The 17,547-nt window shown below is 37.1% G+C and overlaps 1 protein-coding gene across 1 annotated transcript; it reads left to right on the top strand.

The window, feature by feature from the left end:
• ISOC1 (isochorismatase domain containing 1) lies at positions 1-17,317 on the top strand. Its single transcript, XM_008055645.2, has 5 exons — positions 1-124; positions 8,929-9,048; positions 9,171-9,374; positions 11,392-11,508; positions 16,098-17,317. The coding sequence occupies exons 1-5, from the start codon at positions 5-7 to the stop codon at positions 16,242-16,244; spliced, it is 708 nt and encodes a 235-aa protein (XP_008053836.1). The 5' UTR covers positions 1-4; the 3' UTR covers positions 16,245-17,317.
• Positions 17,318-17,547: the final 230 nt, after the last annotated feature.

Genomic DNA, 17,547 nt, shown 5'->3' with positions numbered 1-17,547 from the left:
CGACATGCACCGCAAATTCGTGGTGCAGCTGTTCGCCGAGGAGTGGGGCCAGTACGTGGACTTGCCCAAGGGCTTCGCGGTGAGCGAGCGCTGCAAGTTGCGCCTCGTGCCGCTGCAGATCCAGGTGGGTCCTGCGGGCGGGCCGCGTGCCCCGCCGCGCCTCCCGGTTCCCGAGACGTCCCAGTGCCGTCCCCGCCTGCGCCGCGCTCCTCAGGTGCCCCGAGCCGCCCGGGCGCCGGGCCCTGCGCGCCTGGCTGGGTCCGGAGGGCTGCGCCGCTCTCGCAAGCCCGGGCCGGCTCCGGGAATGCGCCTGTCCAAAGGTGACGGTCGCCAGCTGGCCCTGGCCGGAGTGGAGGCGTGGGCCTCCCGGCCGGTCGCGGCGCCAACGAACGCCCGCACGCGTGCGGTCCTCAGCCGCCTGCACCCGCTTGTGTGCCCGGAGCAGGTCCCAGCCTCCTGCGGAACCGAAGGGGTGTGCTGTAGTAGCTGTTTTTATTTGCGGGTGATGCGTGGTGCGCAGCGGGGATAAAGAGATGGTGAGGAGTATTGGCCTTAAGGTTTGTTACCCGGAGTAGTGTTAACCAATTGCGGAAATGCAAACTTCAGGCGTCAAACCCTCGGCCCTTCTCTTCCCAGGCTCTCAAGGTTCTTGAACTTAAGCATCCCCTAATCCTAAGTGAAATAACCATTTGCTTAGCCTCCTTCTAATAAAGTGTCGACTGATCTTTTGATTACATTTGTGTCGCCTACATTCGTCTCCGGGATCGTAATTCTCTCTTAAATGCCCGACTTAAGCTAGACCCTGAGTTCCTGATCCTGCTGGCTGAGAAAGTTGTTGTACTTAAGGATTATTTAATAGCATTTTATTCGTATTTTGTAAAAAGCTGTGCTCGGACACTAGGAAGACTGGTCTTCTTCTTTACTAACAGAGGATTCATTGGACAATATGTATTTTTGAAAAGAAAAAACGTATAATTTAAGAACTACAATGTTTTTTCTTTAGCTGAGAAACTGGGAAGTCATTTTTTTCAGAAGACCAAACCGAAATGTGGTATTCAAGGTTAAACAGGATTTGAATATTCAATTGTCCTTTTCTTTATTTTTAATTTTTATGGGTACTTAATAGTTTAAATTTATTGAGTACGTGTAATGTTTTGATACAAGAATAAATGTGTAATGGTCAAATCAGAGTAATTGAAATATCCATTACCTCAAGCATTTATCATTTCTTTGTGCTGTGAGCATTTCAAATCCACTCCTTCAGTTATTTTGAATTGTATAGTAAATTACTGGAGGACAGGCCACAAATTTGAACTTTTGTTTGTTTTTTGTCTTGATGCCGTTCTTTGGAACAAATGCCTGTCACTTGGGAAGACTCAGTGTGGCTACCTGGAGTGATAGGACCCTTTTTCCCTAAGGTAGGGACAAAGAGCATAAGCTTGGTAGTTCATTGCTTAAATAGTGTGATTTATTATTTTCTCAAATTTAGCCCCAGGCCTCTGTGGCCCTGGATCGCATATATTCTAAAACATATTCTTTATTTGCTTTTTTTTTTTTTTTTTGAGTTGTAGTCTACTCTGTCGCCCAGACTGGAGTGCAATGGCGGCTCCCGGCCACCGCAGCCTCGACCTGCTGGGCTCCGGCGATCCTTCCGCCTCAGCCTTCCAGGTAGCTGGAATTACAGGCGCGCACTACCACACCTGGCTAATTTTTTGATTTATTGTAGAGATGAGGTCTCGCCAAGTTGCCCAGGGGGTCTCGAACCCACGGGCTCAGGCAATCCACTCACCTCAGCCTCCCAAGGTGCGGGATTACAGGCTAAGCCACTGAGCCCGGCTATATATTCTTTATTTTCAAAAGGATCTGAGTTTGCCTTCATGCTTGTCTTGCCATGACTAGTGACCTTGTAGAACACAGTGGCTGCTTGTGCCATCCTGGACATGTGCTAGTTAGCGGCTCTATGAGAACTGAGTTAAGACCCCATTGCCATTATCAGGCTGTGGTAACTTTTTAGCGTCTTAAGTATTCTGTCAGAGTGACTGAATGTCTGCTGACAGCTCAGGTAGTGGAAGGCCTAGCTCATGTTTCATGCATGGTTTATGTGTCTGTAGCTTTGTTAAGTGTTTGAAGTCTGGTGAATTTTGAGACATGGGAAAGAATGTAAATGAGAAGATTGAATAGTGGAAATTTAGGTCATTTTTGTGACTTGCAAGTTTTCTCAAAAAAATTTTTCTAAAAATTTTAACTAATGGAAACTCATGTAAATTTGTTACTGTACCACCACCAGTGCATTTTCCAGCCTGTGACCCGTAAAGAGAGAGCCCATGCAGAAAAGAGGAGGGCACGGACATTGTGAGGATGCCAGCAAAGGGATGTTACTTCTGCATGTAGAAAGAAAGGCTTTGGCAACTTTCTTGACCAGAAGATAAGACTTTACCTGGGAAGGTTATTTGACCTTTTCCTGATATGGTTAATTGGAAGGGGATTCTGCTCCAGCTTTCATTTCCTTGGAAGTTTATCACTATTATTATTATTTTAAACAGGGTATGGACATTTTATAGATAGAAGAGACTGAAGGATTCATGGTGAGAAGGGAAGGAATGCAAGGAATCCGATATGCCTTTGCCTTAGTAGTTTGAAGGTGATGGCTTTTGATGACAGGACCTTTGCCAGGGGAGCATGACAGGAAGAGCAGGTAGATGAGCTAATGCTCAGAAGTCTGAATGGAGAAACAGGCCCAGTACAACTTGGCAATGGATGTGCTGTTAGGGCACTGAGAGGAGACAGCTGGATCCAGTTGTGCCTTCACCCCATTGGTTAGATAGGAGGTTTGTATCACTTTAAAAAGATTTAACATTCCAGAATAATATCAAAACTTTTTGTATACTTTTTGCTCCTTGTGGCTACATTAGAGCCATCTATAAATAAACTGTGTTATGATCTGCAATTGGAAATTTTTTCTTTCATTTCCAAGGGGAATCCTAATGTAGATTCAGATATCACTGTGTTCCTGGACTCTGTCCAGCTTCACCTTCACCCCAATTTGAGGCACAGTCTTAAGAAATCCTGCAGTCCTCAGCTCTGAGGTGCATAGAAACAGCTTGCCTTCCTTAGGGAGTTAGAAAGTTCATACTTTATAACTGATGAGCTAGAGTTGTAACTTTATGCCAGTGACATCATGTTAACAGAAGGTGAATTTTTTGTAAAAAAAGTGAAATTTTTTTTGCTGTCTAAATTAATTAGGCCCAAATCTATTTTGCCAGAAACAAGTCATGTCTTGGTTACTCGGTATGTTGGTGACATCTGACAATTCACTTTTTAAATCACTTTCCTAATTCTGCAGACTATGTTAACATAACAAGTTATATAAAATTAGTACTTTTCTCTGTATATTTATAGGCTGCTAAAGGGATCTTCAGAGTAAATATTTAACCTAATCAGGGAGTAAGTTTTTAAACATATGCCGGGTTTTAGAGTGTAGTGTTTCATATATGAGGGATGTCACAGTAGCTTAATACATTTATTGATTGGCCACTTGAAGCTCATTTAATCCCTTGAAACAGCCCTGTGAGATAGATACTTTTTAGCTTGTTGTGTTATAGATAAGAAAACTATGTGTGGAGATGTTAATGATTTACTTAAGTTTACATAATGGAAATTAGTGAAATTGAGATTTGGACTTGGAATCTAATGCCTACCAGGTTGTTCTATATGGAGAATCCTTGTAACCAGGGGAAATCACATCACAGACCTCTGTTTTAGATGAGTTGACACTAGAGCAAGACCTTACTACAACTATGGTGATTGTATTTTCTTGGAAATACTTCCGAGTGAAATAATGATACCCCAGACCTTATTCTGGGCTCTCTCCCAAGCAAATCATGCTTATTTTGTGACTCTAATAAACTACTACATTTCTACAACATCACATTCACAGTTTCAAACTTTAGTCATTCCTAAAGATATACAGGTTGGTCACTGTAGTAATTTGCTAGAGGACTGTTATAACAGTGCTACAAACCAAGTGGCTTAAACAACAGAATTTTTTTCCCATAGTTCTGGAGACCAGAAGTTCAAGATCAGGGTTTCAGCAGGGTTGATTCCTTGTGAGGACTGTGAGGGAGAATCTGTTCCCTGCCTCTCTTTCCTAGCTTCTGGTGGTTTGTTAGCAGTCTTTGTTGTTCTTTAGCTTTTAGATATATTACCTCAATCTCTGCCTTTCTGGTCACAAGGCATTCTCCGTGTATGCCTGTCTGTCTACCTTGTTTTATAAGGACACCAGCCATTCTTCAGCGTGGTCGTAGCTTAACTAATTATAGCTGCATTGGCCCTATTTTCAAATAAGGCCACTTTCTGAGGTACTGGAGATTATGACTTCAGCATATGAATTTTAGGGGCCACAATTCAACAAAGTGATGTATACTCACCATGCATCACTTTCATGGATAGAATAGAGTTGACACACAGTGTATCACTAAATAGTCCAGCCACCCTGTGTGTGCCTGTCCTGAGTAACCAAGGAGACTGAGCAAGAGTAGGGCAGATGTAGCCCCTTGCAGATGTAGCTGTCATTGCTGGAAAATGATCAGTGCACATTTGGTAATGAAGAAGGGTGGATACTGGCATGATTATAGTAATATTGGGACTAGGCAATGAAAAGTCTTTGGGATGTAAAATCTAAGGTCAAATCCCAGCTATCACAGTTCTTAAGAAAGTGGGCAAATATTTTACACTTGAATCTGATCTCTTCCTTCCTCTTGCTTTATACATTTTATAAATTTTATACTTGAATCTGATCTCTCCACTTCCTCTTGCTTGAGGAAGCCATTTGCTGTGATCAGCTTTTTATATTTAAATGTATACGTGTGTATGTATATGTGCATATGTATGTATAGGAATATACATAGGTATATAGATATATGAAGGTGTGTAGATACTCATATTGTATATGATTTCTGCATGCTTCCTGAAGATGCATGGATCTCTTATTGCTATACTTTTACTCACGTTCTTTAGTCAAGTCCACTTTTAATTTGCTGTGGCAGCATTGACCATCTTGCAGTTGTAACATGTAAATGTTTGACTACTGGAAATGTTTTCAGTGATCTAAAAGATTTTGGTATAAGAGAAGTGTATGTGTCAAAGTAAGAAATTCTTGAATTATAGAGAGTTAAATCATTTTAACAGGACTGTTTGGATTCATGTGAATTTGGGATGAAGGGTGAAGGATTGGCGAGCATGGTTAGAGTTTCTTGGTCTTATTTTTGTAGTCACAAAGCCTTCCTTCTGACTTTTAAAGTATGGAGGTTATTCATAAAGTAGCATCTTTTCCCCCTACCATAGTATAGGAAGGCCATTAAAATTTTTAAATTACCTTTTTATTTTAGAATAATTTTAGATCTATAACAAAATTGCAGAGATATTACAGACCGTTCCTTCCTGTATTTCTGTATCTAGATTCTCCATTTTTGTTACATTACTGTGGTACATTTGTCACAACCAAAAAAAACCCAACATGTTGTACATTTATTACAACCAAAGAACCAACACTGGTACATTGCTATTAACTAAACTTCACACTTTATTCAGATTTCACTAGCTTTTCCCTAATGTCCCTTTTCTGTTCCAAAATCCAGTTACACTTAGCTGTATGTCTCTTTTGACTCCTCTGGGCTGTGGCAGTGTACCAGGCTTTTCTTTTTAATGACCTTGACAGTTTTGAGGCATACTAATGAGGTATGTTGGTAGAATGTTCCTCAATTTTGTTTTGCCTGATGTTTTTCTCATAGTTAGAAGGGGGTTGTGGCATTTTTGAGAGGAAGATCCTGAAGGTCATTCTCATCATATCAAGGATACATATTCTCAGCATGACATCATTAATTACATTAATCTTGAGCACTTGGCTGAGACTTGTTTGCCAGAATTCTCCACTGTAAAGTTACTCATCCCCATCTATTTTCTTATAAGCAAATTACTAAATGTAGCCCCTTTCAAGAGGATGTGGGGAGTTAAACTCCTTTCGTAAATACTCTGCACATCACATTCAAGGAGATGTGGAAAGTACTTATGAAATGTAGGACATTTTTGATTCACTAAATTATGACCAGTAGTCGTGGCATAAAAATGTGCTTTGTTAATGTTTTCTCTATGATTTCTTTGTTTACTGAGTGTTTATATATGGTAGATTCTTATACTAGAAAGATTTTGCAGGGTGGTGAGGATTTCAGGACTGTGTTTTCTGATCTCAATTTGTGCTTAATATGAATTCATAGTCTGATATGTTCCCCTGTCCAAAACAGTATATCTCACAGCTAAAATGAGGTACAGAAAAGCACCAAGTGATAAAAACTTGAAAACCACAACACTAAATATTTAGAATTTCAGGGTACATAATGATGTACTCATTTATATATTCCAATTAAAAAATATTTTATATTGTTTTGCTTCTGAAATATATAATTTAACATTTTCTCTTTTTTTCATAGAGATGAGGTCTCGCTATGTTGCTCAAACTGGTCTTGAACTCCGTGGCTCAAGCAGTCATCCTTCCTCAGCCTTCCAAAGTGCTAGGATTGCAGGCATGAACCAATGTGCCTGGTCTAATTTAACATTTTCTTAATGAATATGCTAGAATGATGTTTCCCTAATTTATAAGTTGTAACAGCCTCTTTCACCAGAGGCCTAGGCTGCAGAACTATTTGAGTTTTGATCTGTTTTTTATTATATTTTGAATCTTTTCTCTGTCAGCTATAATATATTACTGCTGTCAGTTTTCCTGCCCTTAAGCAGTTTCCTTTTTGATTTAGCCATTTTTAGCCATATGGAAATCCAGAATCTAGATAACCAAATTTGTTAGGAATATATACAAAGTTCATCAATACAGTCTGAGATAGGTTCTGAGAGCTAGAATCTAAACAGTTATAAACTTTAAGCATGTTAATGGGTAGCCATCACCATACTTACATAATTGCCTGGGAAGGTTTACTTGACTTTCTTGCTGGTTCTCACCTGTTGTAGAATGGTGAGATTGACTGAGTTGCATTATTCTTATTTCAGATAGGCCAGTTGCTGGCAAACTGCTTGATACAGTATACCCTAAGCACATTGTGGATGACTAGGAAGCTATATTCCAATTTATTTTTTTAAAAATGTAGATTTTGAAACTTTTGAGCCAAGGCTTAATGTTTACTGTGAATTTAAAATACATTGTCATAAATAGTGATTGGTTTTGAAACTAGTATCCTAAATACATAATAATTGGCCTTCCTAGCAATGTTTATATATGTCCAGATCATACTCACTGATTTTGAAAACAATCAAAAAGAGGCATAATACTTGCATTAAAAAATTGAGTAAAGAAGCAGCCATGGCTAAAATATATAATTTAATATGCTTGAATATTTATTTTAATCATACTTTACTGGAAAAGTAGGAAAACTCTATACATAATGTTAGAATTACAGATGACTCTCACATTCTAACATGAATTTGGTGCTGGATTATACATGGCTAATCAGTCTATAGAACCAGTACCAGAGGGAGATTAAAATGCCAGATCCCTCAGATCAGAGTATAGATAAATTAGAACAGTTATATCATTGAGGATAAAAGATGTCATAAGATTCATTAATTCTTGTAGTAATTGTTTCCCTAAATTCCCTAAGAGTCTTGCCACATGCAGAGATACTAAGGCAGGGTCTGAAGCTGTGATGGTGGTGAAACCAGTCATGTAATTGGGACAGACTCCTCTAGAGTATTATTAATTGTTATCTGCGGCAGTTTTAGGAGGAGCAAAAAGAATAAAGGAGAGATTTAAGTAGTGGCTAGTGAGAGTATTGATATTGGTTCATTCAGGACCACAGTACACCTTTAAAGAGCTTTCTGTTATTCACGATTATAGACTTTATTCATTGTGGACTTTTAAAAAACCAGTGAAATTAAATTCTTATATTCAGTGGTGATTTTTGCTTTTTGGTAGATCTATATTGAGGCTAAATTGTTAGGGTAGACCATCTACAGCAATTAACATGAAGTTTGATAATCTCATACCTAGTTTTCATCTTAATTTACTCATTTTTCTGATTATGGTAAATATATTTTAAGAATACAGGTATTAAACTAGGTCTCTTCCTCTTGAAGAACAGCAGTTCATTAGATCTTCTACTTGGTATCATTTTATGGCATTTTTGAATTCTCAAAGTCATTTTTGAGAATAGAATCTTTATATTTCTATCTTGATGATAGCAATATTTCTGGATTTGTTTCTGTTTTTTGTTTTATTTTTGGTTTTTTGTTTTACAATCTCTGCCATGGATTTAAAATTTTTTTTTTTTACTTGTAAGCAGTATCATCATCAAATTTTTTTTTACTATTGTAGCATCTTTTATGATGATAAAAGAAACATTTTAAAGTAACATTAAGGAAATTTTAATGTTAAATAACATTTAGAAAATATAAGAAAGATAGAAAAAAAATCACCTATACCCCTAAATTCTATAAACACTAGTTAATATTTTCATATACTGTTTTTGCTTCTACTTTTTTGTTTATATTTTTTACATTATTGAAATGCTGGCGAATATGCCTTTTTTAAAAATTAACATTATATTATGAATATTTTTTCCACTCGTTTTTTTAATTGGCTAAAAAATGTTTTGTCATGTGGACATGTTAAGATTTGTTAAAACATTTCTGTATTGTTGGCCCTTGGTTTATTTCTAATTTTCACTATTAAAAGCAATTTAGAAAACTACTTTGGGGTAATTTTTTTTTTCTGTAATTCAGATACTTTCTTTTGGATAATAGTAGTAGAAATTGCCTTACTGGGTTAAACAATAAGAACATTTTTCTTTCTTTATTGACCTATAGTGAAAATAAATGGCATTGGATAACAAGTACTAAATCATTCTTTTTTCTTTTTTTCATCAGCTCACTACCCTGGGAAATCTTACACCTTCAAGCACTGTGTTTTTCTGCTGTGATATGCAGGAAAGGTTCAGACCAGCCATCAAGTATTTTGGGGACATTATTAGCGTGGGACAAAGATTGGTATACTTGTTTATTTATTTGTTCCAATTTGCTGAAGTATGATATACATCCATGTGTGTGTGTGTGTGTGTGTGTGTGTGTGTGTATTGCTAATTGTTTTTGTGTTTGGTTATTTTTTTCAGTTGCAAGGGGCCCGAATCTTAGGAATTCCAGTTATTGTAACAGAACAGTACCCAAAAGGTCTTGGAAGTACTGTTCAAGAAATTGATTTAACAGGTGTTAAGCTGGTACTTCCAAAGACCAAGTTTTCAATGGTATTACCAGAAGTAGAAGCAGCATTAGCAGAGATTCCTGGAGTCAGGAGTGTTGTATTATTTGGAGTAGAAGTAAGTACCTGCTATTTATGTTTTGGGCACAATATCATTTATGGAAAACTTAATTTTTTTGTATGTTGAATGCCGTATAGATGGTAATAATGATGGAAGTAGCCACCTTGTATTGTATTCACTCTTTACATGGCACTGATCTAAATGCTTTATAACTGTTAACTCATTAAGTCTCTCACAACCACCCTACATTTACAGTCAAGTACTCCTAGTCTCCCCATATTACAGATGAGAAAACGAAAATATGGAGATATTATACAACTTGCCCAAGGTTAGACTTACAGACTTTTAAGAAACCAGTGAAACTAAATTCTTGTATTCAGTGGTGATTTTCGCTTTTTGGTAGATCTATATTGGGCCCAAATTGTTAGGGTAGACCAACTACAGCAATTAATGTGAAACTTGATAATTTGATACCCAGTTTTCATCTTAATTTACTGATTTTCCTGATTGTGGTAAATATATTTTAAGAATACAGGTGTCAGACTTAGATCTCTTCTTCTCGAAGAACAGAGCAGTTCATTAGACCTTACGCCTGACCTCATTTTATAGCATTTGTCTCTTCCTTAGATCTAGATTTCTAGTGATACCAAAAGCTCTTTTGTGTCTTTTGTGTGGTAATTTTGCTCTAGTTTTATACGTGCACTAAGAGGTATTCCAAGAAGCCTACCCTGAACTGTTTAGAGGTTTTTAAATTAAAAACAGCTCACTTTAGTTAAAAGACAGCCAGGGAGGGATGGAGCTGGATTTGAATCCAGGGTGATTGATTCTTGGACCTATAGTTTTAATGACTGCTTTTGGAGTTCATTTTCACCAAAGGCATTATTTTTATTTATGTGTCGTAAGATTTCAATTAGGTCATATTTTTGTGCTAGAAAAACCTTGGAGGTCATGTTGTTCATTGTCTTTCAAATTTGAATCATGTACGTGTCCTTTTACAGAAAAAAATACTCATGGATTCCTAATGCTGATTTCAATTGACTTATTCCTACCTATTAAACTAAAATTTTAGAAACTGTAAGCAAAACTATAAAATCAATGAAATCAAAATAATATTGCTTTAATATGGTTGTGATATTTTGAAAGATTTTATATATACATTTTTAATAATAGCAAGCTATCATCTCAAGTTTAGTTGTGCATAAAATATATTTCTGTATTTTGAGTTCAACCATGACAGTATAGAAGAAGCCTGTTTGTATAAATATAACATACCACATGCTGTTGCTGGCTTTGCACTTTTTTTGCTTATTCATCATAATTGGACCTTATGCTTAATCAAAAAATTACCTTTGAGTAGTCCTCCAGTGCTAATTTTAATGAGGTGTTGGTTGGCAATTCTCCAAAACTCTCTTGTCCTGTGAAGATAAAGTTGACATTGTGACATTATTGAAATGTGCTTTCATTGCTTATATATATAATTCAGTTATGGTGTACTCTGTAGTCTCTGTTAATGAATTGTTATGAAATCATTACTTATAATGATGGAATCTGCATAATACATTTCTTGGTGATGTGAACTGGCTATTTTTTGACTGTGATAAGTTATTTTTAACCTGGCCTACCTTTTCTACTGAGTGCCTTGTAATAACTCAGTTTCCCACTATTATCTCAGTCTGCAGTACTGCAGACTCATTCTTCATGTTGGGCACTTAGAGTAAATGTAGACATTAACCCAAATGCAAGTCTAAAAATGAGTAGTAGTAGTAGTAGGCTATATGAAAGTCATGAAGATTACCGAACAAAATCTTCAAGAAAGTCTCCTAGAACTCTAAGAATTTGTTTAAGATTTGTAGCTTAGAAACACTAGTATAATCCAGTTCTGATTTTACAAATGAATAAACCAAAGCCAAAGGTGCTACCTCATGCTCAAAATTAGCTAATTAGAGGCAAAGGTAGATGTAGGACAAAGTTCTTAGATTTGCAGTGCTTTTTGTTTTATCGTGTTCTTGTACATTTATTTGTAAACTACTCTTAGTATACCCCATTATTGCATATGATTTTTACTTGGTTCTAGACTCATGTGTGCATCCAGCAAACTGCTCTGGAGTTAGTTGGCCGAGGAGTTGAGGTTCATATTGTTGCTGATGCCACCTCATCGAGAAGCATGATGGACAGGATGTTTGCTCTTGAGGTTAGTCCTGCTTGAAAATAGATCATTTGTCAAGTTTTCCTATTAAATTAGAAGAGTACTAGATATTTAATAGTAATGAAAGTTTACTCCTGCTTGAAAATAGATCATTTGTCAAGTTTTCCTATTAAATTAGAAGAGTACGAGATATTTAATAGTAATGAAAGGTTTACCTCCTAAATTTGACTTAGTCTGACAACATCAGTTGTGTACTGACCAACCATTAAGGTCCCACCACCATGTCTTACTTTATATCTTGTCTCCTTAGATCTAGATTTCTAGTGATGCCAAAAGTTCCTTTGTGTCTTTAGTGTTGTAATTTTGCTCCAGTTTTGTACATGCACTAACAGGTATTCCACGAAGCCTAACATGAACTGTTTAGAGGTTTGTAAATTAAAAGCAGCTCACCTTGGTTTAACACAGCCAAGATCTAGCCAAAAAACCAGGGCAGAATGGGCCCACACCTGATTCATCCTTCTATAATTGGCCCTCTGGAACCATGAGTTCTACATCTATGGATTCAAATAACCTAATATTAAAAATATGCACAAAAAATTATAATAAAGAGTAACATAACAATACAAAATAACATAAAAAGGTATAGTATAACAACTATTTACATAGCATTTACATTATATTAAGTCTTAAAAGTAATCTTGAGACGATTTAAAGTATGCAGGAGGATGTACATAAGTTATGTGCAAATACTGTGCCTTTTTACATCAGGGACTTGAGCACCTGCGGATTTTAGTATTGTGGGGGTGGGGTCCTGGAACTAGTTCCTTGAGGATACCGAGGGACAACTGTGTTAGGTTTCCTCAGACTTGAGTTTCTGGGACTAGAAGGTGTTTCATTGACTGTGGACACCATTCACCTACAATGTTTCATGGCTGTCTGGCACTAGAGTGTCACGATGTCACACAGAGTTAAGGAGTCAGTGAATCACTGTGCCAGGACCTGTAGCATATGCTTTATTCAAGAAATGTTTGCTGAGTACCTGTCATCTGAAAGGCGTTGTTTCAACTAATAATTGTCCAGTAAATAAATGCAGAATAAGATAATAAAACCCAGCCAGGCTCGGTGGCTCAGCCTGTAATCCCAGCACTTTGGGAGGCTGAGGTGAGTGGATTACTTGAGCCCGCGGGTTCGAGACCCGCCTGGGCAACTTGGCGAGACCTCATCTCTACAATAATAGAAAAAAAAAAGTAGCCGGGCATGATAGCGCGTGCCTGTAGTTCCAGCTACTGGGAAGGCTGAGGCGGAAGGATCGCTGGAGCCCAGCGGGTTGAGGCCGCAGTGACCGGGAGCGGCCACTGCACTCCACTCTGGGTGACAGAGTGAGACTCCAACTAAAAAAAAAAAAAGATAATAAAACCCTCTCTTAAATGTGATGCCCTTGTGCTTCTGGGAATTTTTAGTGTTGCTTGGAAATTTAATGGGTTTAGTCTTTTACCTCCCTCTCTGAAACTTTCATGGCTTTGTGGACTTGCATTTTCAGGTTTGTAGGTCAGAGCAACTTTTCTTTTCCTTTGGATTGGCCTAGTTGGATTGGTTTTGCAAGTGTAAGGAGAGAACTTGAGAAACCTAATGCACATGCACCTGTGTGTATTCAGTGGCTGGAGTTTTCACTGATTGCTCCTTTTTAAGCCAGGAGAGAAAGTGACTTGGGACCAGTATTGTCAGGGTGGTGGGCAGGACTGCCAGGTATGTCTGGAAAGCTACTGCTATTCTTTCTCTGTTCAGGCAACCTTTCCATTGAAGCAGGTCTAGGAGCCTGGTCTAGAAATTGTGTTTTGGTAAGCCATGCCTTCCCCTGGCACAGTTTTCTGGCTAGATTATTTTAAAATCCTGTCCGAGCTGGCCATATCTCAATCTTGAAGCTAAGTAATAGTGTGTAGGTGTCACATTACTAAAACGTATTTCTGTGATGCACATATCGTACCCTGTCTTTGCCATGGTGACCTCTTAGCCTCACAGAGGCTTCATGGGGTATCATGGGCCAGCCTTGGGTTCAGTAAGTCTAAAGAAGTCTGGACATTGTAGACAGGCTTCTTCTGGGATCAACAGATTTTTATGCTTAGCCCTAGGAACAGATTTCTCTTTCCTGCCTCACTAAGGAATTAGATGGATTAGTGAGAACTGACCTTTGTTGGCACTTTGGAGTATACAATCTAAAGCATTTTCATAGACATTGAAAGTTTATAATTCAGATTAGACAGAATCATTGGAAATCCATTGATTCAACAATGGGCAGTAAGGAGGGCAGGGCAATGCAGGCCGCTGGTGAGTGAGAGAGCTGGGCTTGAATAGCTGGACGTTCAGTGCTGTTTTCATACAACTGGACTGCAACCAGTCTTACATTTATTCTCTGTCTTTTTATCTGAAGCGAGCTTATGATCTTTGGGCATTTTCAAAGGATTTTGATATGATAGTTAACTAAAAAGCAAGGAGGAGGAAATTAGAGTTTTCAGAAATCTTAAAAAAGAAAAACAACAAAAAAACTCAGAAATTAACTCACCTTTGGTATTTATCTGAACTAACAGCCTCACTCTCCCTCCCCCATAACCTCCCTGATATTTTTTTTCTTTTCTAGAGAGTTCTGGTTAGCTGTTATGTATCTTTTTCTATTCTGGTTGTTGAGGTACAAGCTTGCTTTCTGATAAGTAGTGATGACTTATACTCCCTTGAGATTAAAAAGACAAAGTCTACCAGTGGAAATGTTGGATCTGCTGATGTACAACCATCTGAAGGAAGATGTACTTCCACTCCTCAGGGATGCTCCTGGCTGTGCAAATGCTCTCGGGCTTTTTCCTCTGACTTTTTCAGGAATTGTTTCTAACCACTTCTTCCATGGTTCTTACAGTGGATGCTTTTTGTGATAGCAGTTTGCCTATTCCCCCACCTCCCCTGGATTCTGATAACAAATCTAAAATGAATCTCTGCTATAGAATTCTCTTCTCCCTCCTTCCTTCCCTCTGTCCTCTTTTCCTCCTATTTTCTGCTCTTGGCTCTCCACCCTCCCTTCCTTCCTCTTTTCTTTCCCCTTCCTCCTCCTCTTCCCTTCCTTGAGTTTACCTAAGGTTATTATGATTCCACTGGAGTAACTTGGCAAGGCCATTCTTTGATTGTCAGTGAAATTTTATATAACCTTGAATTTTATACTCTCGTTTAATGATTCTAAAAAGTTTATGTTGGTAGCAGTGAAGGCAGTTCCTGTATCATCTGGGGGCACTTTCTTAAACTTCAGAGAAAGCTCTTTTACCACCAAATTTTTTCTAGACAAAAGCACTCTTAATTTTTTTTTTTATAATCAATATTTTTTATTATGATGTTGTGGGGTACAGTTAAGGGTTAGGTATACAAATACGTTTCATTCAGGCACCCTATTGATAAGAGGTGCTTCCCCATCCCCAGACAGATATTTGCTACCGTTAATCCCATCTCCCCCCCCCATAGTTTCCCACTACTGTCAGTCATTTTCTTATAGTATTAGGTTGGATGTTCAAGGTCTATTATATGAGTGAGAACATGTGATACTCGACCTTTGTTTTTGTGAGAGGTCACTTAGTATTATAGACTCTAGTTCCATCCAGGTTACTGCGAAATTCATGATTTTGTTCTTTTTTATGGCTGCATAGTATTCCATTGTGTATATGTACCACATTTTTAAAATCCAGTCCTCTTTTGATGGGCAGCATGGTTGCTTCCAGGTTCTTGCTATTGTGAACAATACTGCAATAAACATACGTGAAAAGCACTCTTATTTACAGGATGGATGCACATGCTGTAGGTCAGATGTTTGGAGAAAGAAAAAAGAAATAAAGAATCATCATTTTAATTATTATAGTAGTTTTAATCCAATTAAAAACTTTAGTTATATGAGATTGGATAATTATTTAATGAAATATTTTAGCCAGCTACAGTTATATCCATAGCACAGCTAATCAAACTTTAGAAGTATTGCTCCCTCCCCACCATTAAAAAGATAAATGGCTACTAAATATCAGGGATGCCAGACATAAGTACTAATATATAGCATGCTTTCGTATATTATCTCAGTTAAACTATGGTAGGGGTAATGTATACAGAGGCCCCTTTTTATCTAATAGTAAAAAAGAAATAAACAAATTGAATACATTTAGCAGTAAATCAGAAGCTGTTCTCCTTTGAGTGAACAAGGAAGCACAAACCTGCAGTGTTTAAGAAATAGCAATTAGAAGTGTCCAAGTATTCATTGATGGGGATATAGTTCACAACCATTCCTTTCTTTCTGTCTCATCTCATGTTTTGCAATCATTAGCCTTTATGACTTTCCTGTTCCAGGCACATATAGTTTATAACATTGGCTACCTGTTTACTTTTACTTGTTTCTAGTCCATTTTGCTAATACTGAGTCTAATTCTGTTGACTGTGTAGTATGGCTAGTTTTGAATTCCGTCCCAATCATTAAATTTGATGACGTGGCTGAGGACTGTGATGTTAGGAAAGGACACTAATTATTATGTCCCAGCATACTTTTGCTATTTTAAAATAGTTGTTTTTTCTCATGCTTACTTCTTGGTTTGTCTTTATTTCTCTTTTTTTTTTTTAAGCGTCTTGCTCGAACTGGAATCATAGTGACCACGAGTGAGGCTATTCTGCTTCAGCTGGTAGCTGATAAAGACCATCCAAAATTCAAGGAGATTCAGAATCTAATTAAGGCAAGTGCTCCAGAGTCAGGTCTGCTTTCCAAAGTATAGGACACTTGAAAGACTGGTATGCTACTCATCGTCGGGTGACAGGACTGTAAGCCCACACATGCTCTTTTCTCTACTAGAATTAAAATGTTAAGTCTAAAATGGCTCCCTTTTTGCACCTCTTAGTGAAACTTAACTGGCTAGACTATTTGGGTACCAGCATTTAGTTATAAATTCAAAGGCTTCAGGTGCTGCTTACCTTTTTTTGTTAATATGCTTTTATTTATTAAAAAAAATTATAATGAAGGTGCCTGTTTTGACTATACTGTATACACTGATCATAACTTTCAAAAGTGTACACTCTTGTGAAGTTTTCTTAAATTGTGTACTTTAACGGAAAAAAAGTACCAATAATGATTTGACTTTTATATTATTGTAAGATGTATGTTATAATGTTAATGTGGATTTAGTACTTTTACTTTACAGGTTGATTGAAATAAGATTATTATATGTGAATTTAAACACAGGTCTCTGGATCATATTGCCCACTCTCCTAACAATGTTGTCTACTTATTGAGTGAGTTGCATTGATCTGTCCATATCAAATTATGTTGAATAATCACATACCTTTCTTGATTATACTGATTGTCTTATTCTGGTCACTATCACTAATTCTTTGTTAATGTTCTCTTTTTTAACTGAATCTTTTGCCTAGAAAGACTCATTGGGTTATTGTTTATTTTAATTTTGTAGGTGGGTGTAAGGATTTGCAATGCCATATAATTGGTGGAGAGCTATATTAACATCTTTGAAACATGATTTTAGCTGGATATCTTTATATATCTTGAATATATCTGCTAGTATGAACAAGATTTAGCAAAAAGATGGAGGCTGGGTAAAATGTAGTTTTAAAATGTCTGTATGCTGTTTCATGTTTTCTACATGTACCCTCCAAATATTAATAATGCAAAAGGCATCAGTAATATTTTGGTAGTATTAATTTTGTGGACATTGTTACCCTTCAATAAATGTATTTTCATTAAATACTTACTAGAAGATTTTAAAACTTGTTTTCAAACATTATGTGAAATGTAGAATATTGAATATTGCCTTTATATTAAAGTAATTAAAGAAAATTTATTCTGTGATTGAAATTATTTTGTCCCCCACAAGATGGCTCTATGAGTATTCCAAGAATTCTAATATTTTTTTAAGTTAATAAAATTTTGATATTTATAATCTTTCAACTTAAGGGAATTTTCAAAGAAGGAAAACTCTACAGGTCGGGGCAGATGGATTTTACTGAAGAATGAAGGGCTTTCTTCATTATTTAAGAACAGTAGAAATGTCTTTTTTTTTTTCTGTT

The sequence above is a fragment of the Carlito syrichta genome, unplaced genomic scaffold (assembly GCF_000164805.1).
Source record: "Carlito syrichta isolate Samal-C Ts95f unplaced genomic scaffold, Tarsius_syrichta-2.0.1 Scaffold301905, whole genome shotgun sequence".
Classification (NCBI taxonomy): Eukaryota; Metazoa; Chordata; class Mammalia; order Primates; family Tarsiidae; genus Carlito; species Carlito syrichta.
The sequence above is the reverse complement of the archived record's forward strand: the minus strand, read 5'-3'. Positions and strand labels throughout refer to the sequence as shown.